Source organism: Drosophila ananassae, chromosome XL (assembly GCF_017639315.1).
Source record: "Drosophila ananassae strain 14024-0371.13 chromosome XL, ASM1763931v2, whole genome shotgun sequence".
Classification (NCBI taxonomy): Eukaryota; Metazoa; Arthropoda; class Insecta; order Diptera; family Drosophilidae; genus Drosophila; species Drosophila ananassae.
This window is the reverse complement of record NC_057931.1, coordinates 11,586,026-11,607,908: the sequence shown is the minus strand read 5'-3', so window position 1 is coordinate 11,607,908 and position 21,883 is coordinate 11,586,026. Positions and strand designations below refer to the sequence as shown.

Sequence of the window (21,883 nt, the reverse complement as noted above, 5' to 3'; positions counted from 1 at the left end):
TAATCTCACCTTGCTTGGTCTCACAGGGCTCGTCTGCCGGGGGCGTGGACTTCTTCTTCAGGGCCCTCAAGCCGAAGACCGGCAGTCCGTTCTCGTCCGTCGGCCCCACGCCGTAGCTGGAGGTGATGGAGTCCTCCTCGCGCTGCTTGCTCCGGGAGTTGGTGGTGCTGCTGGTGGTGGAGCTGGAACTGGTCATCGTCCGGGTGATCTTGCCGCTGGTGGAAGTCGAGGTGGTGCTCGAAGTGGATCCCTTGCGGGGAGTGCTGCCATTCGTTTGGCTGATCGGAGCATGACCCTTCAGTACCTTGGAGCGATCCGCCCAGATGGGCCCCTGCGATGGCTTGCCGGGCGCCCCGCGTGTGGTGCTGGTGGTGGTGACCTTTGTGGTTGTGGTGGTGGTGCTGCCACCGACCGGCGACTGCTTCCCGGGCGGACTAGTCCTTCGTTTCTGGGCGGGACTGGCGCTCCTCTCGCGCGGCTTCACCGGCGGCTTGCCAGTGGGTGACACCTTCCCGGGACAGTAGGTGGTGCTGTCCACCTGCTCCGCTCGCTGCTTGCGACTGGAGGTGGTGGTGCGACTAGTGGTCTTGCTTTCGGGACTTCCCAGAGGACTCTGGTCGCGCCTCTTGGGCGAGGGAGAGCTCTTGCCCGGGGAGGAGGATGTGCTGGTGGTGGTCACTGTGGTGGTACTGGTGATGCTGCCGGCGTTGATCATGTTCTTCCGGATGAGGCGCATTTGGGCGCGGATCCTGCGGCGCATCTCGTAGCTGGACACCGTTTCCAGCAACTGTTCCAGGCGCTGCAAGTCGAAGATCTCCTCGATCTCCAGCTCCAGGTCGGAGTCGTCCTCCCTGCCCTTCAGGGATGGCTTCCGTGGCTCTTGGGACCCCTTCCGGGGCACATCGAACTTAACAGCAGAGTTGGGGTTGCGTGGCTCGGCCGGAGAATCGTCCTCCACGGAGGACTTCCTCGAGTAGTGGCTCTTGTTGATTTCCAGGGAGTCCCGACGGATGTGCTCCAGGGAACTCTTCGTGTGGTCCATGTACGAGGGACGACGCCCCTCTGGAGTCTCCTGCGGGGCCGTGGGCTCGAATACGTTCCTCTGGTTGGCCACCGAACGTCCTGAGGTGCTGGTGGTGGTTGTGGTGGTGGTGGTGCTGCTCTTTTCTGTAAGGGATTCAATGGGCATGATTTCGGGTTCGGCTCTGGTCAGGTTAGTCGGTGTCGGAGTCGATGTCGGTCGGGGAGTGGTGGTGGCGGTCTTGCTTGGGGGACGTTGGTGCTCAGTGGTGGTGGTTGTGGTCGTGGTGGTGGTGCTGGAGGTGCGTCTACTGGGCGAGCGGGAGGGTGATCGTGACGGCGAACGGCTGGGCGATGGACTCTTTCCTCGGGGCTTCTCGGCGGTGTGGGATGGTGGAGCAGGTCCAACCACTTCCACGTCCACATCCACGTCCTGGACGACCCACTGCTGCTGGGTTATGTGCTCCACTCGCTTTGTGGACAAACTGGCTGTCTTGGAAGTGGGCGACTGGGCCGAGGGAGTCGGTTTCTTGGCCACCGGCTTGCTCGGATTAGTGACCACCTGATTCCTGTAGGATCGCTTCTCCTCGGTGATCAGACTGGTGCTGGGACTCGGTCGTCCTGGACGACTGCCATTCAGTTTCGTCGGCGAGGAAGGATACGAGGGCTTGCGCTCGGGAGTGCGCTGACTGAAGACCGAAGGACGCGAAAGGATATCCTTTTGACGCTTCATTTCGATGGCTGTGGTGTGGGTCTTGGTCATGGGATGCGGCTCCTCGTCTACCTCATCTTCTGGAGACAGTTCGGGCTCTTCTTCCGGTTGTTTCGGGAGCTCCTTACGCGGCTCCTTTTGCGACAGCTTCCTGGGCTCCTCTCGGAGCTTCGTTTGTGGCAACTTTGTGTCCTTCTTGGGCTCCTCCTTGGGCTTGCTCTGGGCGGGTTTCTTGGGCTCCCAGAGGTTCTCTCGTTGCGGGAGCTTCGTGTCCTTGGGAGTGATCTGCTTAGTTTTGGGCTCCCAATGAGGTACCTTGCCCGGCTTCTTGGTGTCCTTCTCAGGCTCTTCTTTGGGCTTGGAAGTGGGTTCCTTCTTGAGCTCCCTTTGAGGCACCTTTTTCGGTTCGTCCTTGGAGCTCCTGCGGGTCTCCTTAGTCTCCTGCTTAGTCTCCTTGATGGTCTCTTTTCGGGTGACCGTGTGCCGGATCTCCTTCTCCTCTTCCAGGTGACTGGTTACTTCCTCGATCTCTTCGTCGGTCTCCCGCTCCAGCTCCGGCTCCGATTCCTCGTCGAGGTCCTTCTCCGGCTCACTCTGGCGGGAGATGTGCCGTTCTATGTTGGCCACCAGGCGCGGCGACTTCTGGGGCACGGTGGGAGCCAGCTTCTCGGCGGTGTCGATGAACTTGCTCACCTTCTGGGAGACAGACAGGGTGCAGTCGTCTTCGAGCAGCTCCTCGTCGATGTCCTCCCTACTGGGACGCTCGATTTCCGATCGCGGAGACAGCGAAGCCGGCCGCGTCACATTCTCAGCCGTGCGCAGGAACTTGTCCACTTTCTGGTTGATGCTCAGGAGGCACTCGTCGTTCTCGGAGATCCTGGCGTGGGTGTCGAACTCGCGACTGAAAGGAGCAGAGACGCGCGGCTGCTTCACCTTCTCGGCGGAGTGGGTGAAGCGCGAGACCTTCTCGTGGACACTCAGCAGGCTCTCGTCCACATCGATGGGGTTCACCGGGTAGTCCAGACTCTTGGGTGCCTCCACTGTGGGATTGTCGAGGATGTCGTCCTCCAGGCCGTTTGAGTTGCGGATCTCCGAGATCTGACAGCCCACAAAGGACTGGGACTCCTCCTCGAAGATGGGAATGTTTGTGACCTGCGGCTTGCGGCGCGGCTCGTCATCCGGCTCCTGGACGACGTCCGGATAGCGCGGCTTGCCCGTTTCCACGTCAGCCGGCACCGGAGTCGGAACAATGCGATCTGGCGACGGCTCCCGGGAGCTCTTCGCCTGCTGGATGTCGATGATGATGCCCTCGATGTCGGTGGAGTTGTGGATCCTCTGCTCGCTGAGGTTGATCGTCTTGGTGGTGCAGCACTTGCTGGGCCGGCTCCGCGGCTCTCCGACCGGCTTCAGGCTGCTCATCTCCGGACGCGGCTTGGCCGGACTCACCTTAATGATGTTCTCGCTGGTGGAGCGAGTCACCTTTTCGTTCTTCTCCCGACGGGTTACTCGCGGCACAGGCGCCGATTCCTTGCGCTCCGTCACCGGTAGCTTCCGGATCGGACTGGGGGCCACTCCATTGGTGTTCTGAGGACGTCGCTCCGTCCTCGGGGACTTGGGAGCCGTGTGGTCAATTATAATCTCCGTGTGCACCGAAATGTTGCTCGATCGCCGGCGCTCGGTGCTCACCCTCGAGGGACTGACATCCGGAGAGGTGGAGTCCCCGTCCACGTTATCCTCGGGGACACGAGCTTGGGCTGGTGTGGGTGTCCTTGTCGGCTGCGGCGACGTCTTCTGCTTGCGAGGAGAGGACCGCAGGCGGTCCTTGATGTTGGAGTCGCTGGGCTTGCGACCCGGACGAGTGGTGGCCGTGGTAGTGGTTGTAGTGGTCCGAGTCTCCTCAACCAGACTGTCCCGCTTGCGATCGTTCAGCGAGTCCTTGCGAGGACTCTTCGGCTGTGGGGCCTTGGAGGGCGACTCCTTCGGAGCCACAGGTTGCTTCGCTTTTGTGGTTCGCGAATTGCGACGTTCGGTTTCCGTTTTGGTGACGCTCACCGTGGATTTCTTCGGACTCGCCTTGGTCTCCGGTTCGGAGTCCTTTTCCGGCTCGGACTCTGTGGCGGGCTCCTTCTCCGGGTGCTTTTGGCCCGGCTTTGTTGCCTTCTTGGGAGAAGTGGGGCTGGGAGAGCGCGGTTTCTTGGTAATCTTCTCCACAACAGTCTTTCCCTGACAGTCGATGACTTTCTCGGCCAGGAAGCTGGTATCCGGTTTGGTGGGCGAAGCAGGCTGGGAAGTCCTTGGAGTCTTCCGTTCGGGCGAAGGAGAGGGAGACTTGGAGCCCTTCTTGGTGATGACTATGGTGGTTTGCTCGTTTACGGTGATGGTTTCGGCGTCATCCTTGGGGTTCCTGGGAGTCTCTTCCTTCCTGGGAGACTTTGGGGTCTCTTCTTTCCTGGGAGACTTGGGAGTATCTTCCTTCCTGGGAGACTTGGAAGTCTCTTCTTTCCGGGGAGACTTCGGAGTTTCTGGCTCTTTCGGATACTTAAAAAGCTCTGGCTCCTTCGGATATTTAGGACTTTCTTGAGCTTTCGGATACTTGGGAGCTTCTGGCTCCTTCGGATACTTGGGAGTCTCCTGTGCGTTCGGGTACTTGGGAGTTGCTTTGGGCAGGTCCTTTTCAGGTTGCTCCTTGGGATATTTCGGGCCCTGGTCCTTCTGGGGAGTCTGCGTAGAGGCCTCCACCTCCTCGCACTCCGTCACATCTATGAGGAGCTCCTCCTCCACCTTGATCTTCGGCTGAGTGCGAACCACAAAGGTCTCCGTCACTCGGCGCGGCTGATCATCGTCACTGTCGTCCGGGCAGTCTTCGATCTTCACCTCAATGGTCTCGAGAGTGGTCTGAGTAACCTGCTCCCGATCCTCCTGATCGTCGTCCTGCTCATCATCCGGCTTTGGAGTGTAGTTTCCTTGGGTGTCGCCATCCTCTTCCATGCCCAGGATTTTTCGACAACGATCCTCGAAGGTTTCACGGCGAGTCAGTCCTTTTTTCCGGTAAGTGGGGGGCTGGTCCTCTTCGGGTTCGGCTTCCGGACTCTTGGACAGGAAGGTGCCGTCAGGACTCTCAATAGGCTGAGCTTCCGGCTCGTCCTCGTCCTCGTCCGGGACTTGTGGCTTCGTTTTTTCGTTCGTCTGATTCTGGTTATCTCGTTCGTTCGTTAGGAATTCTTCGTTTAGATTCTTGGTGGTTCGTTTCTGCGATGTGGTGATGGTGCTCCGGAAGATCTCCTCCTCTCTGCGCTGTTGGCTCGGGAGATCCTTTTCGGGGCTCTGACGGGGCTTCTCTTGAGGGGCAAGCTGCTTTTCGGGACTCTGGCGGGGGGAGACGCGAGGTGCCGGTGCTTTCTCGGGAGTTTCGGTTCCTGGGAACTGCTTCTCAGGACTCTGTCGTGGCGACGACTTCTCCGGACTCTGAGCCCGGGGTGATTGCTTCTCCGGACTCTGAGCCCGGGGTACTTGCTTCTCCGGACTCTGAGCCCGGGGTACTTGCTTCTCCGGACTCTGCCGGGGCGACACCTTGGGCTGAGTCCAGCCAGGACTCTGGGCGTGCTTCTCCGGCTGGCCAACCTCCTTCTCGGGGCTCTTCCTGGGAGAAGCTTTGGGCTGTTGGGGCTCTGGAGTCGTCTCCCGCAACTTGGGCACACCCGGAGCTCCATTGAGCTGCTCTATGAGGATTAGCTCATCAATGGAGAACTGCTCCTCCTCCGGCTGGGAGACGCGGCGTCCCTCGAACGTCGTTTCCCGCTGCACCGTCCGTCGCTCCACGCTGGGCGACTTGGAGCTCCGCCTCGGCTGGAACTCCGGTTGTGGCTGCTCGTCGAAGGACTTCCTCTGCGGATGGGACCTCCTGCTGGCTGATGATGATACAACGGATGAGGGCATAAGATCGGGGGACTCAAGGAGCTACATGTGATCTCGTCTAACTACCAGTTTTGTGTATTTTGGTGCTAAGTGGTGAGTGTCTACTGTTGTGACTCATCCCGAGCTCGGATTAGTTTGGATTAGGATTAGTTACGACTACGACTGGCAGCTGGGGTTAGAGCATGGTCTACTGGTCTACTGGGTTAGGCAACCGCAGGCGCAGGCGCAGGCGCAGGCACAGGCTTTTAGGAAAGGACACCCATTAGTGGAAGCTCAAGGAGTAGAGATAGAGAGGAAAGTTAGACTTGGGGGGTAGTATAATATTAATTTCGGGTCAAAGATCCCTAGCTGTGAGACCGGAGACCCTGAGACTTGATTCCCAGTGGTGCGATATCGTGTTTTTTTTTTATTGTGGTGCTTGGTCAAGACATTGAACATTTCAGGATTGCGGTTTCGATATATTTATTTGCAAAATAGTTCCAAAAAATAAAAAGAAGTAAAGTAATCGATAGCATAGTTAGGTGTACAGAGTTTCATGTTCTAAATAGACTTTTAACTTGATGTGGTGGTTCAAGCCTTACCAGGGGACTTCTCGGGGGTGCTCTCACCCACGGGCACTTCCCCGGAGCCCTCGTTTCCCAGCTTGTAATAGTGTCGCTTCACACATGGAGTCTCCTCCACCACCGACGCCGCCATCGCCTCATTACTACTAACTTGAAGCTTTCGGATCGGCTGGGAATCGGTATCGGTATCGGTATCGGCTTCATTATCTTTTTCTTGGTGGTTCTGGATGGACTTGGACTTGGAGTTGGAGCTTGTTCTGGTTGTTGGTTCTTGTGGTGGTGGTTTGGTGGTGGTTAGTGTCGGTTCGTTGTTAATAGTAGGAGGAGTAGTTGGTGGCAGAGAGAATATATCGCCAGGCTTAGTGGTAGTATACGTATACTGTGATAGCTTGTTATCTGAAGGATATACATTCATATACATAGTTCATAGTTCATAGTTCCAATATATATATTATATTTTTTTTTTTTATATAGCATATGGTCATGTGATTCATTTTAATTCGTGGCTCTAATTCGTACCTGGCGCCGTGGTGGCAGTGGGTGAGGCCGGAACTGCCGGAACTGGACTGGGACTGGACTTGGTGGTGCTGGTGATGGTCGTGGTGGAGGTCACAGTTCCTCCCGTCTTCGGGGTGGGGGATCTCGGCTCGCTGGGACCTCGAACCGGTGCCTTGGTCGCTTTATTCTTGGTGGTTGTGGTGGTGGTGGTGCTGCTGGTGGTGTTGTTGCCACCCGAGTGCCGGGTCACCGTGGTGGAGCTAATCCGGCTCGACTCGGACGGTGCCTGGCTCTCGTGGGAGCCTTCGCGCATCTCCCGGCGATAGGTGCGGCTGGACGAGATGCTGGAGCGCGGCGTCTGCTGGTGATGATGCGGCGACTCCCGGTGGTGCGGCTGCGATCCGGTCGAGGTGGTGCTCTCCGCCGGCGAACTGCTGCGCAGCGAGGCGGCGAACGCCCGATGGGCCGCGTCCACCTCGCGCTCCTTCTGCAACTGCCGGCGGGTGATCGGCTCCGGAGTCGAGGACTTCGTGGTGGTGCTTGTCGTGGTGGTCTTGGTGGTGCTGCTGGGACGCTGGGGCTGGCTGGGCTTGCCGGCTGCCGGGGTGCGGGCCGAGGGGAAGCCCTGGATGCTGTAATCCTCACGGGGCTGAGATCGGCGCGAGGGACTGCCCTGCCGGGGGGAGTGGGACTTGGGCTGCCCCTCCACCTGGGTCTCGATGATCCTCTCCGTGTTGGTCTTCCGGCTGGCGCTCTGATTGCGGCTCACCAGCTTGGCCGACTGCAGCGCCTCCCCGTCTGGCTGGTCGGAGTGGGGCGCCGACCTCACCGACGGAAACCCATGGGTGCTGAAGTCCTCGACGGGCTGGCGCCTGTTCGTGGCCGGCTGCTCCCAGCTGGGCTGATGCTCCTCGCCGCCTAGGACCTCCGTTTCGGTGGTCCGCTGGGAGCTAGTCTGCTGCTTCACCTGGCGGCTCTTCTCGGAGCGCACCACCACCACCTCCTCGCCGTCCGGGCCGGCCGTCGTGGGCCTCTGGCTGATGTACTCCTGGGTGGGCTTGTTGGGACGCACCGAGGGGAAGCCGTGGGTGCTGAAGTCCCTACCCGGCGACTGGCGCGGCGAGTGCTGGGCCGAGGGGTGCGATGGCACCTGCTGAGTCGTGGGCTTCTGCTGGATCCTGGAGAGGGGCTGGCCGCGATCGTCGTACTCCTCGACGGTCTCCGAAGTGGTCTCCGTGGAGAAGCGGCGACTGGACTTCTTCACCGAGGAGAAGCTCTGCGACTGGGTCACATGCTCCTGGCGATCCTGTCGCTCCTGGCGCTCCTGCCGCTCCACCTGACTATCCTGCACGTCCTGCACCTGACGCCGGTTCTGGTTCTGATTCTGTTGAAGATTCTGATGCGCCTGGGTCTTGTTCTGGGTGTGGGTCTGGTGATGGCTCGTCTGACTCTGGCTGGGATTCACCTGCTCCGTTTCGTAGCGCTTGTTCTTCACAATTGTGCCGTCCGGGAGTCGCTTCACGGTGGTGATCATCTTGACATTGGGCTTCGGATACTCCACCGTGTTGGAGATGATCTCACCGGGCTGGGCCATCAGGTGCTGGACGTGGCGCTGGTACTCCGGGGAGGCCTTGTCCATGTCCACGTAGCGCTTGTTCTCCTCGTAGTGCTGCTGGGTCTGGACGTTGCGGCTCTCCGAGAAGCGCTCCTCCTGGTGCTGTTGCTGCTCCTGTCGCTGCAGTTGCTCCTGTCGCTGCAGCTGCTCCTGGCGATGCTGCTGCTCCTGACGATGCTGGTGCTCCTGTCGCTGGAGCTGCTCCTGCTGACGGAACTGTTGCTCCTGTCGCTGGATCTGCTCCTGGAGTCGCTGCTCCTGGTAGCGCTGCTCCTGCTCCCACTCCCGCTGCTGTCTATCCTGGTGACTGGTGTCCTGCAGGTAGCGCGGCTCCTCGCCGCCATACTCCGTGGTCGAGGAGGAGGACACCACCTTCGAGGAGGATGAGGTCGAGGTGGAGCTCATTTTCATTTCGGTGCGACCGCTGTTCTCGTCCCCGAAGACCACCTTCTCCTGCAGCTGGGTCTTGGAGCTCTCGGAGGCCTGCTTCACGAAGTTCTTGTCGTCGCCCTGGTGGGAGGCACTCGACACCTGTTCGTTGCGACCTTTGAACTCGGCCAGGCCACCACCATTGAGCTTCTCCACGCCTGTTTGTTTGTTTGTTGTCAGGTTGTAGGTTGATTTTTGTGGGTGTTTGAGGTTGAAGGTCGTAGATAGTAGGTTGAAGGTTGAAGGTCGAAGGTTGAAGGTCGAGGGTTGAAGGTTGAAGGTCGAGAGTTGAAGGTCGAAGGTTGAAGGTCGAGTGTTGAACATGAACATACAGAACAGACAGAGTTTTGGGGTTATACACAAAGAAACAACACCGACAAGGGACAAGGGGTTAGAGATCTGACATGACACCGACTGATCTCAGAAGGACCATCAGTCAGTGCCAGTCAGTAGCTGCTCCGGTTGTTGGCCAGACACATAGAAGCCAACACCGAAGACCTCAGACCTCAGACCGCAGTCTGGAGCAACTTACCGTCTGTCTTGGCCAGAGTCTCGGTGCGATAGGCCCTGCCATCGGGACTCACCTCCGAGGAGGTCTGCACATCCCATCCGGTGGTGTTCGGCTGCGTCAGTGACATCGAATGGAAGCGGAGCTCGTTGGTGGGACTGGTCGAGTCCCTCACCTCCTTGGACTTGAGGCTCTGGAAGTTCTGGTCCAGCAGGACGTCCCCATGGCTGGTGGCCAGCGGATCCTTGCCTCCATACCCGGCCAGGGTGCTGGTTCCGTTACCGTTTCCGTTTCCGTTCGGTTCCGACATTGGATCTGGGTCGTGCCTGTAGAGGTTGCAAAGTCGCGACTCGCGCAGCTTGTAGAGATGCGATCGGATCTGCTTCTTGCGTTCGCTGTCCTCGGACTGCTGCCACTGAAAAAAATAAGAGGGGAGAGTCTGCATAAGTGTTTGTTTGAAAAATTGAAAGCATCAGAAGTCGAACTACTGCCATAAATTACTGCCAAGTACGTGTAGCTCCGTCCTTGAGCCAATTAAGCCAAGTGATCTCGAGTGCCGGCGTGGAGTGAAGTGGAGTGGAGTACAGTGGGCCCACGCATGCAGCGCCGGCTGTCGCTACTTGGCCTGGCCTGGCCTGGCCTTTTATGGCCACAACCGGCCACCCCCCGCCCTGGCCTCCCCCCAATTAGCCGGCCAGCCAACACACAGGTCTGACTCAGTCGAGTGGCCATATAGATCCAAGTCGAGTCACCAGACACGCTGTTTTTTTTCTCAACTGGGTTTGGGATGAGATACAGAAGACGCCCCCGATATATTCTCACATTTCAGGGGATTACCAAAACGGGAGAGATCAAAAAACTAATTTAAAGAGGGGGTTCTTATAGATATAGATTTTTGAATCTTTTCTTGGTCATTTTAGTTCTCAGGAATACAATTTTCATCTCATGCTAAGCATCTAAAAGATACTCTCCTATAGGCACTCTCTAGATATGGGATATCCCTAGCTTTATAATCATAAAAAGATAACTCTCCTGTTATATTTTCTCTTACTTTACTACTAACTAATTTTGAATAAATATTTTTAATAGAAAAGAGACTACTACTGACTACTATCCCTATATATCTACAGATCTATAGATCCTAAGAATACCATTTCCACTTCAACCATTTTCTTTAAAACTTTTTTTCTAGAATTATAAAAACTAACCTTTGTTTTGTCAATCAATCTATTATTGATTTCTAATAGTATTTTCTAGTTATAAACTTTCTTATAGGAACTTATACTTACAGCTGGGGATTTCCTATAAGTACATATAAGTTCCTAATATTTATGATCTAGTTATAGGATCACATAAAGATAACTCCTCTAATATAATATATTTTCATATTTTAGACAATTAAAAAAAGGGAAAAGATTATAAAAACTAATTTCAAATAGAGATTTCTAAATGAAAATTCTACTAAAACTATACCTCTATATCTTAAATATGTTTTTATATCTGTCTTTTTATATATCTTTGTAGATCCTAAGATCTTAGCTCCTAAGAATACCATTTCCTATAAAACTTTATTTTTCCAGAACCATAAAAATTAACATTTATTTCCTCCAAGCTAATATAGGAAATCACCAGCTTTAAGATTGTATATAAAATATATATATATTCTTCTGATATATTCTTACTTTCCAGCCAATTACAAGAATGGGAGAGATCAAAAACACTACTTTAAAATATAGAAAATTCTATTGATCCTACTGATTACTGAATAATATCATTATTAATAAATAACTACTGATAACGATACTTTTTTTAAAATATTTAAAAGTTTACTAATAGAAAAGTCTACTAGTCCTATTTCTAGTTTCTACCATTTCCTTGAAACTGCTCTCATCCAGAACCTCTAGTTATAGTTCTAATACCACTGAAATATAGTTTCTAGTCATTATAGTTCCTAGAAATACCCATTTCCTTACAACTTTTCTTATCCAAAGCCATAAAAACTAACCTTTATTTTCCTTGAATCTAAACCCTGAAAATACCTGTAGATATTCAATCAAAAAGCAAACGCTGACGTTTCAATTTATTAATAAAAAAATTAATAATAAAATAATAAATAAAACCCTTGCCCAGTGACCGATAAGCGGATCCGTTTGGGTGTCAACAAAGAGCCATATTTGCTTAAAAAATTATACAGAAAGGCATGGGAGTTGCCGATCGGAATACAATCGAGAAGTTGAGGCGGTGATATCACCTCACTTCACTCCACCGAACAAAAAAAACAAACAAAAAGCGATCGCGATCCGCTTTGGCGGAAAAACATGTCAAATAACATTCGTATTAACAATAATGACACCTCGATCTACTATATACACACTATAGTATAGATATTTATATGCAAAGTGGGAGGTAGAGCCATTGGAGCTCGGGATGATGACGGGATGATATGGAACTGTGTTCAGGAAATGAAATTATGAATAATTAAGATTTTTGATGCTTATGAAATGGAATAAAATTAGTTTTAAGGAGCTATTAAGGTTAATAATTAGCATTAACTCATAAAAATCATTATTTTGCTAGAACTAGTTGAGAATTCTAAAGGCTAAAGGAAGAAACGAATGATAAAAGCGCCATTTGTCAAGGATGAAAAGAATGGAACGCCATCTGTCAGGACACTTTTTCTTTAAGCTCACAGAAATAGACGATAATCAGTCTATCTACCTTTTAATGAGTTTTTCTTTAGAAAATCTCATAAATATAATGGATTTCTGGGCCATCCCGATGATTGATAGCGAATGCTCATCGGCGTGCTTTCTTTTCAGACAAAACGGCACACCAGATGGCGCTCCATCACTTTCGGATGGCGCTTTCACTCGCCCAAATCAACAGATTCCAATTGACAAAATAAAACAAATGCCACAAGAAATCAAAAAAAGAAATAACAAAAAAAAAAAAGAAAGAGAGAAGTAAACACTTTCGAGTGTGTGTTTGTTGTGCGTGTGTTTTTGTTTGTGTTTGTGTTCGTGTGCAAAAAAGTTTGCAACTTTGCCTTTGTTGATCTTTTTTTTTCGTATGTTTTTGTTTGTTTGCTTGCTTGTGTGATTTGCTTCTTTTTTTTCGCTTTTCTTTTTTTTTTGTCTATTTAAGAACTGGTCGCGTGGTCGCAGTCTAGACCTGCGTCTTAAAACGCCTCTGCTTGCGTCGCAGCCTCAACCTCGGCACTATCGAGAGGCACTGCTCAAAATTTAATACAATTTTTACAATAGTCTTAAGTGTTTCTTTAAATTTTAAAGATTTAGAATTTTTACGGTTGATTATTAATATTTTAATTTATAATTTAAAGCATGAAAAAATAATAAATTAAATTATTCTTAATAAAAATTAAGAAAATTCAACCCTAAATAAACTATTTTTACAAAAAAAAGCTTTAAAACACTAAATTTTGTATGAAGAATGTGAAGATTTAAAAAAAAATTTATAAATACTAAGTCTATTAATTAATTTTAAATAAATAAATTTAAAGAAAATATAAATAATATCAATAAAAAAATTAATAATGAAATTAATTCCATTAAGAATAAAAATAAAACAAAAATATATATTTATTATAGGAATTAAAAAATATTATTTAAAACCATCTCCTGTTTCTCGCCGTGTAACACTGCCTCTGCCCGAATGACGTAATTTCTAAAAGTGCCAGGCCATGATAACCAGTTGAATTCGAAGCCACTGGAAGCAGCAAGCAGCGGCAGTGGCAGCGACAGCGCCAACAGCAGCTAGCAGCAGCAGAATTCGCACCTCTGCAGCGACGCCGACAGCAGCAACCTGTTCAGCGTCGGCGCCCGCCAACAAAACAGTTGCTATGGCAGTCAGCGTCAGCGTCAGCGTCGGCGTCGGCGCTGAAGTCGACCGCAAGCCTAATGATGAGGAATGATGGGACGGATCACTGTCTTCCACTCCCCCCAGCACTACTCTCTTCCGCTCTCAGTCTCTGTCCCCCCTTATGGGGTCTTGCTCTTTTTAACTAGAGATCGCCCAGTATTTCCATCTTTTTCTGGCGATGATGATGATGATGATGATGACGTGACGTGCGAGATTTTGTTGATGTGCGAATGCTGATAAATTATTTTGAAGTTTTTTTTTTATTTTTGTTTTGTTGCTATTTTTTTTTATTTAATTTTTTTTTTGTTAATATTTATATGCCGTTGTGGCCGTTGTTCATTTTTAGCTGTCGTGTCAGCGCTGGAGGTCAATATTGTTGTATTTTTCGTGTTTTTTGGCAAAAAAAAAAATACAAAATCTTTCTTTTATTGAAATTAAAGTTTATTAAAACTTAATTGAGAGGAAATCAACGTAGGCCAAGAAAGAGACACTGACAGAGACAGAGAAAGAAAGATACAGATACGCATCTTGGGCATTTTTTTCACTGTACAGTGTTCACTGATAAACCTTGACTGCGATTAGCTCATGACTAAATGTTTCCTCGTTTAATTGCATTATCAGGCCAGATAAGAAAATAAATCTAAAGTTATACTATATACACTACATAGCCCAGAAAGAAGCCCACGAATTTGCGGCTAAAACGTGAGAAGATAAAACGAGAATTAAATGATAACTTAGAGACTATTTCCTCGAGTTGATTAATTATTACATTTAATTAAAAGATTTAAAGATTTAATTGATATAAACTAAATATAAACTATTAAAATATAGCTATACGAATTTATTCTTTAATTTATTAGCTGAGAAAAAAAATATTACGTATACGCCATGTTGCAATATTAAATTTGAGTTTTTTATTAAATTACAGTTAAAGAAATAAATCTAAACTATAAATCATTATTAAATCAATCAAAAATTCTAAAACTCTATTAAAAAACGATATGACAAGGCCTTGACGAATATTACAAAAAATATTACAATAATATTACAAAAAAAAATAAAATGTATTTTTAGTTAGAAATGTAACACTCTTTTTATTGGGCACTAGAAAAAATTAAGAAACTATCAACTCTAAACAAAGTAATATCATTATTTAACAAAAACTACTCCTAACATTACGTATACGTATTACGTAACAGTCTAAAATTATAGTTTTGAAATCGCTGTTAAGTTTTACTAACTAAATTATAACTAAAATGTCTAAAAAAAATACATAAATAATAAGACAAATAAGTAAAATTACTTGAAAAAGTAAAGAAATATTTAAAGAAATTTAACAAAAAAATCTTCAAAATATTAAGTAATTAGTACTTTTAGGTTAAATAAGCTTAAGGTTCAAAAATTATTTATTTCTTGTTAAGTAAGTTAAGTGTAAAATATTGGCATTAAAAACCAGTTTAAAAAAAATAAGTATACGCAAGTATACGCAAGGTAATAATGACAGTCTCTTACTGTAATAGTATTCTAATAATTATTATTATATTCCTATGATATTCTATTAAAAAGAGGGCAATAATTATTAAAAAATTGTTGTAGTTTTTTAATTTCTTAAAGCCTAAATATTTTACCTAAAAACCACTAAATAAAACATGCTACAATGTTTTTCTCAAAGTGTAACACCTACAAATTTGCAAAATAGCGCCACCTGTCGACGATGCGTGGGCTCCACTCCACTCTGACATTGAACCAAGCAGGAGCAAGGGAGAGACCAGAAATGGGGAGCGAGAGGGCAGTACAACAATCAGGGGAATTGCTTTGCACTTTGCTGCCGGCGTTAATTGCCATCACATTGTATATATATTGTACGATATATATATCTATATATATATAGAGAGATGTATATATTTTTATGGCAATTTTCGATATAGATTCTTCCCCGAATATGCCCCAAAAGCCCGAAAGCCAATATCGAGACCATTTCAATCTCCGATCTGACTGCATGTGCATATTAAAGTGACCTAATTGCCGCTGGCTCTTCAATTGCGAATCGGGGGAATTTGAATTGTGTCATATGCACTGCGAGAAATTAATGCTTATTAATACAAAAAAAATAATAATAGTAATAATAAACAATATAATATTTCTACTTCTACTGGAGCCCAAAATGTATAGTTCAATAAAAATTATGAAAACATTTAGTAGAAATTTTTAAGAACTTTTATACTTAAAAAAAATATTATTCAGCCTAACTGGAGACTATTTTCATTAAAATTATTATAATGTTTAGTAGATATTTTGAAGAAAAGAACTACAAATTTAATAATATAGCTTTTATACCTAAAAAAATATTTTTAAATAATTAAAAATATAAATATTTATTATAAAAATAATTTTAAAAATCTTAAATATTTTTAATCAGAAAATTACTCAAAAAATTACATTTTAGAAACAATATAAACGAATAGCAAGTTTTTTCTGTGTTTTTATGTTTTTCTAAATAGTTTTTAATAGTAATAGCTATTAATATAATGTTATTACATTTATTTCATTTAAAATACTAAATAAAGTATTAAATATTAAACTAAATTTATTGTTTTATATTTATAAATATATATAATAATTTATAAATATTAATAATATATATCATCAATAATAATTTTTTTTATTTGAAAGTCATAGTAAACTTTATTCTCATATCTAATAAAAATAATAAATAAATAAGTAAATAAATATTAATTTAATCTAATTAAAAATATAAACTTTATAGATACTATATCTTTGAAAACCCTTTTTATTTATATTTTATTTACTCATTATTTCTCGCAGTGTAGTGGCAGCGCTGATCAAAAAACATGTTTTATGTTTGCTTTCGTGGACTTATTTGTGTTTTCGGTTTCGTTGTTAATTGTTTGCGTCTTATTTTGGGTATGACATCGCCCCAGGTGAATAAAACATGGCTCTATGGAGCTCCAAGCCCCAGACCCCCCCTAGCAAGTTCTAAAACAAAAGTAGAGCACTTTCGTGGGTCGCTGCTTGCATATAAAATAACCAAAAAAAAATAAAAAACTGGATCTTTATTAGCCGGTCTTCACTGTGCCATGGGAAAAATAAAATAATTCAATTTTTGTCCAGTTTTGGAGTTTCGGTTTTGGAAAAAAAAGACACATTCGATTTGATCGATGGACGGGCTGTCAGAGTTTTAAAGAGCGTGTGGGAAATTATAATGCAAGTCTGGATCGGATCCATTGGCGATATATCCACTGCCATCGACTGTCACATCGGATCGGTGGTGTGGAAATCGAAACAAAGCCCCGTCACTATAAATCTCGAATGTCTTGAACCCAAAAATGATCTCATGCCACAATATACCTCTATACGAGTAGAGGAATACAAATTATCTTCTCAAAAGTCATTAGTGCAGGTGGAGTTTTTTTTAATTTTTGTATTTTTTTTGGCCGGAAAGCGATTTGCACTGTTTTCTCAAATTAAAGTTGATTTCATATATCTACAAGGCTACAAAAAATAACTAGATTTTTCAGGAAAATAATTTGCATTAATTTGTAACTTAAAAGTCGTTAAAAAATAAAACAAAGAGAAGCTTAGAACTCTAAAAAGTAAACACTATTTCTTTAAATAATAAACTAAGGAATATATAAACCTCTTAATTAAATAGTATGTTTATAATTTTAAACATTTTTAAAATGGAAAATCTTATACTTTTTTTAATATTAGTTATTTTTCAACTAACTAGACCTTCTTTTCTTAGAACTTTAAAAAAATATAAATTTCCTCTAAATAAAAATCTAAAAAAATACAAACCTCTTAATGAAATATTAAGTTTTAAATTTAAAACTTTTTTTTAAACAAAAACCTTAAACTTTCTTGAATATTGGTTATTTTTTAACAAAACTAGACCTTCTTTTTAAGAAAAAACAATAACTTCCAGCCTAGAACTTTAAAAAAAAGTATATTTTTCTTTAAAAAATAAGCTAAAAAAATATATAAACCTTTTAATTAAAAATTAAGTTTATTATTTTAAACTTTTTTTTAATAAAAAACACCTTAAAGTTTCTTAAATATTAGTTATCTTTCAAATAGTCTAGACATTATTTTTATAAGAAAAGCATAACCTCCAGCTTAGATATTAAAAAAAATATATATTTTCTTCTAATTAAAAATCTAAAAAATATATAAGCCCCTAAATTAAATAATAAACTATAATACTAAACAATTTCCAACCCAAAAAACTAAAAATTCCTTAAGAAAAAGCAACTTTTAGCCACCAGATGGTGATTATTTTGTAGAGTTCCATACGACTTTCTTGGTAATTTGCATATCGAGAGCTTGGCTTCCGAGTGTGAGGATTACTATTATCGGGAAATCAAAAGCGAACAATGAGAGCAATTACTGGATCCAATTAAATAGGTGGTAGAGATAGAGTCCCCCCTTTGATCACAAAAATAAAACCCTTTGGGGTGTGATCTGGTTGCGTAATTGGAAAAGTGGAAAAATGGAAAAACGTTCAACATTTTCCAAGGTTGGCATTGAAAACGGCCCACGGCATTTCATTTAGATTCCCCCCTTTAAATAAATTCATTCCCGATTAGCATATCCCCCCCTATGGACTCTCTCTCTCTCTCTCTCTTTCACTCTATGGACTGGCTGTCTCTTTCTACAAGTGTCAGCTGTTCTGGCGGGATCAACTTCGATCGGTCGGGGAACGAAACCCACAAGTTAAGCACTATTTCTACGATAAGATCCGTTTGTTTGTTTACAAGACTTGCTAGCTAGACTTCCAGATACAAAAAGCACACATAGAGATACTCTCAGAGCCAGATACGGTTCTGAGATACAGATATATTTGCAGTTGAGAATTGTTTTTCTTTTTTCTTGTTTAATTAAGCGAAATAGTAACTGTTACAGGTGGCGCTACTTAGGGGTAATTATTGTTTATTATTTTAGAAATATAAGAGGAGTTTTTAGGAAATTTTAAGGGAAATTAGAATCAAGGTTATATATTTAAGGAAATATTTAGGAACTCTATTTAATATAATATATAATTTTTTGGTACTTATATAAGAGTCTGAAAAAATGCCTCTTTTTTATCATTTTAAATTGTTATATTTATTGTTTATTATTTTAGAAATATAAGAGCAGTTTTTAGGAAATTTTAAGGGAAATTCAAGTTAAGGTTATATATTTACGGAAATTTTAAAGAACTCAGTTTAATAAAATATATTATTTTTTTGGTATTTATATTAGAGTCTGAAAAAGTTGCTTTTTTTTATCATTTTAATTTATTTTAAGGGAATTTTATGAAAAATTCAAGGAAATATTAATGAACTCTTTTTAAAATATGTATATAAATTATTTTTTATATTAAAGTATTTACATTAGAGTTTTAAAACGTGCCTCTTCTCATTTTATGGAAGACTTAAAGAAAATATTAAAGAACTCATTTATATATTTTAATAATGGTTTTTTATATTAAGTTATTTATTAGAGTTTTAAAATGTATTATTACTCTAATTTTATTATTTCGGTTTATTTTAATAAAATTTGTAGAAAGATTCAAAGAAAATATTTAAAAACTCAATATAATGATATATAATATTTTTTTTTAACAATTACTTATATTAGAGTTTTAAAATATTTTCCACCTTCTACTCCCCAATATATTTGACTCCAATATCGATTTAAAAATTTCCCCCATCTACAGGCCCCCATAATTTCCCTACAATTCCCCACTTGACATTTTTCCCAGGCCTCCAGAAAATGGCACAAAGGTCACACTGCCAAAGGTAATACCTTAAACCAACACACTCTCAGAAATATATTGGTAACAACTGCAATTACTGGCTTATTGATTGCCAATTTTAAATGAGTCTGCGTGGGTGGCAGTAGTTACATACTTTTTAGCATTTCAAGTTGAATAATTAACGAATATCGAGCCATGACTGTGTTTAGTTAACAGATCGAAGCAGAAACAGTTACTAGCTAACTGTTATGCAAAAAAAGGCTAAAAAAAACTGCGAAAGTGTGAAAGTTATTGGAAGATACAAGTTCGAGTGAAAGAGAGAGGTGGCGAGGGGCTCGAAAGAGACGGCTTAAGTGCCTGTTTCACAGCTTCTTTGGGATTCTTTTTTGGTTTATTTTTTATTTATTTTTTTTTTATTTTTTTTTTTTACTTATTCTCCATATTGTGGAGACAACGAAACACACACCAAAAAAAATTACCTCAGGTAGAAAAAGAATTTGTTATCTTTCTTTTTATTTATTTTTTTTCTGCTCAGTTTGAAATTCTTTTCTTCGTTGTTGTTCTTCTGGTTGTTGTTGTTATTGTTGTTATTATTGTTGTAGTTGTTTTGTTGTTGCACCGGCAAAAAATCACGTTAAAAAATCACTTGGGGGCAAGGTGTGACTAATCCTGTAGGTTTCTCCTTTCTTTTTTATTTTGGATTTTGTTTTTTGGTGCAAAAGTTCAAGTATTTTTCGATTAAAAAAAAAAATGAAGTATTATGTTTCAAAAAAAATATATATTTAATTGGTCGTTGGTAAGGAGATTATTTTTTTTTTTTAAATAATATTTATATTATTTCTCTTTATTTTGTTTAACGAGCGTCGGCACGTTGCAATCGATCGAGCACCAAAATCAGACTGAAGTTTCCAATCAGAATCAAAGCCGCCTAAAGTGGCCCGGCCCGGTCGGAGCTTAGACGCTGTCGTCACCAGCTGACGCCGGCAGCAGCAGCGCCAGCCGAGGTGGCAGAGAGACACCAGCAGCAGCGGCAGTGAAGCCAGCAGCGGACAGCGGACAGCAAGCAGCGAACTGCGAGCTGCGAACTGCGAGCTACGAGCCGAGATATGACCGAATACGAAAAAAAAATAAAAATAAAACGAAGACGATGACGCGACCGCCAAGCGATCACCTTGGTCGGAAAGAGTTACTAAAGGTAGTTACAATTTCACCTGGTTTATGGGCAAGAAAGGGGGCCATTAAACTGTATATGTTATATGTGTTTTATGGGGTTACTTTGGGGTTAAAAGTAGGTTTAAGAATAGGTGTATAAGTTAGCTATTATACTGATAAGGTGACTATTAAATGATTAATAATAATCATTTAATTAATCACTCTAATCATTCCCCTATAAATAGCTCTATTATTGATACGAATAGTACGAAATGTTTATAAATAGAAGCTATAGTCTAAAATAAATAGTATTTTTACATTAAATAGTCTATAATTATTTCTACAATTACTTAAATATAATATAAATAAAAAAAAATACAAATTATATTAAATATAATTATAGATTTAAAAAAATACAGAATATATATCTTTTTTAATATATGTAATTATTTTAATATTATTTCTCGTGTAACTATTCGTATCCGGTACTTTTTGAGAATATTAATTTTCTGTAGCATACTTATAAGGGCATATGGACCTAATTAGAGCCATTCGGAGATAGATATGTGTATTCCTTGTAACTTTTTAATATATTTAATTTTTTTCTAATACAACCTCAGCCCACTGTGCCAAGAATCGAAATTAAAGCTGCGAGTCTTTGGAGATGAGATGGCGTGCTGGCAAAAAAAATGAAAAATATAAAAAAAGGTGATGTGTCTGCACACACAAATGCATCAAGCATAAATCTAAGCCAGCACACACAAGTGTGTGTGAAATTGTGTTTGTTGTGGACACTATCAGTATTAAGAAAAAAAAGAATAATAAAAAATAACAAACCTGTAAAGTCACAAGAAATAGCAACAAAAATGGGACAACAGGACGTATGAGCAATATTTTTAAAAGTGATTTTAAATAAAAAATTTAAAGAAATAAAAGGAAAATAAAGGAAAAATACAAATAAAACTTGCAAAACTTTATAAAAAGTACAAATCAAATACTATTTGTTATTTTAACTGTAAAATGCATTACAATAAAATATTTAACCGAAAAATTAACAAAAAAGCAATAAATCAATGTTTATTTTTAAATGTGTTTACATAAATAACTCACAGTTAAAAAAAATGTTAAAAATAAATTAGACAAAGGGCTACCCTTTTTGACAAATAATCGTATTTTATAACAAATATGTGCATATTGCTCATCCGCCGTGTATGCCATGAAAACGTGTTCAAAATTGTCATTTTCTATTTGTCACATTTTTTTTATTTTTTTTCTATTTTTTGATTTAAAAAGAATCCGTGTCTCGGTGTAAATTATATAAATAAATCAGTCAATCGTCTGGTGGGCTATGGTGGGTGTCATTGTTGCAATATGTTAATAATAAACACCTTTTGGGCCAAAACGGGCCACAAAACTATTTGGTCGAAAGCACTCGAACAGCTGGCGCCCACATTAGACAAATTTTCGAGCTCGATTTAAGCCAAATTACTCATCGACGTCGGCGCAGACGTTGCGCAGACGCAGACGTAGACAGAGACAGAGACAGAGACAGAGACGTCGTGACTAGACGAAGGAGAGTTCAGTGGAACGGAGTTCTATAATGTGTCTGCTCATGTCCAGTGTCCACTGTCTTGTTTTTCCACAAAATACACAGAGCAAAATAAATATTTCTATGAAATATAAATTATAAAAAAAATTACTAAGAATATTCAGAGAAATATAAAAGATAAATAATTAATTTTTATTAAAATTATTATTATTTATTATAAAAATTATATTTAATTCTCAGTAATTTATTTTCTCTCAGTGCCTTTTGGCCACTTGCTGCTTTTGG

The 21,883-nt window shown here is 43.1% G+C and overlaps 1 protein-coding gene across 16 annotated transcripts in view; it reads right to left on the bottom strand.

The window, feature by feature from the left end:
* The window catches only part of LOC6504927 (smoothelin-like protein 1), a 51,208-nt gene that overhangs the window by 22,209 nt on the left and 7,116 nt on the right, over window positions 1–21,883 (bottom strand). For 9 of the 16 annotated variants that reach the window (XM_032453373.2, XM_032453374.2, XM_032453383.2 and 6 more), the window contains exons 3-6: window positions 9,285–9,675; window positions 6,730–8,910; window positions 6,229–6,606; window positions 10–5,640 (exon numbers count right to left, since the gene is read on the bottom strand). In XM_032453373.2, coding sequence (XP_032309264.1) covers window positions 10–5,640; window positions 6,229–6,606; window positions 6,730–8,910; window positions 9,285–9,675 — 8,581 coding nt within the window. Of the gene's footprint in view, window positions 1–9; window positions 5,641–6,228; window positions 6,607–6,729; window positions 8,911–9,284; window positions 9,676–19,376; window positions 19,516–21,883 lie in introns of those variants that run through there. The other 7 variants (XM_032453377.2, XM_032453384.2, XM_032453382.2 and 4 more) reach the window with 5 other exon arrangements.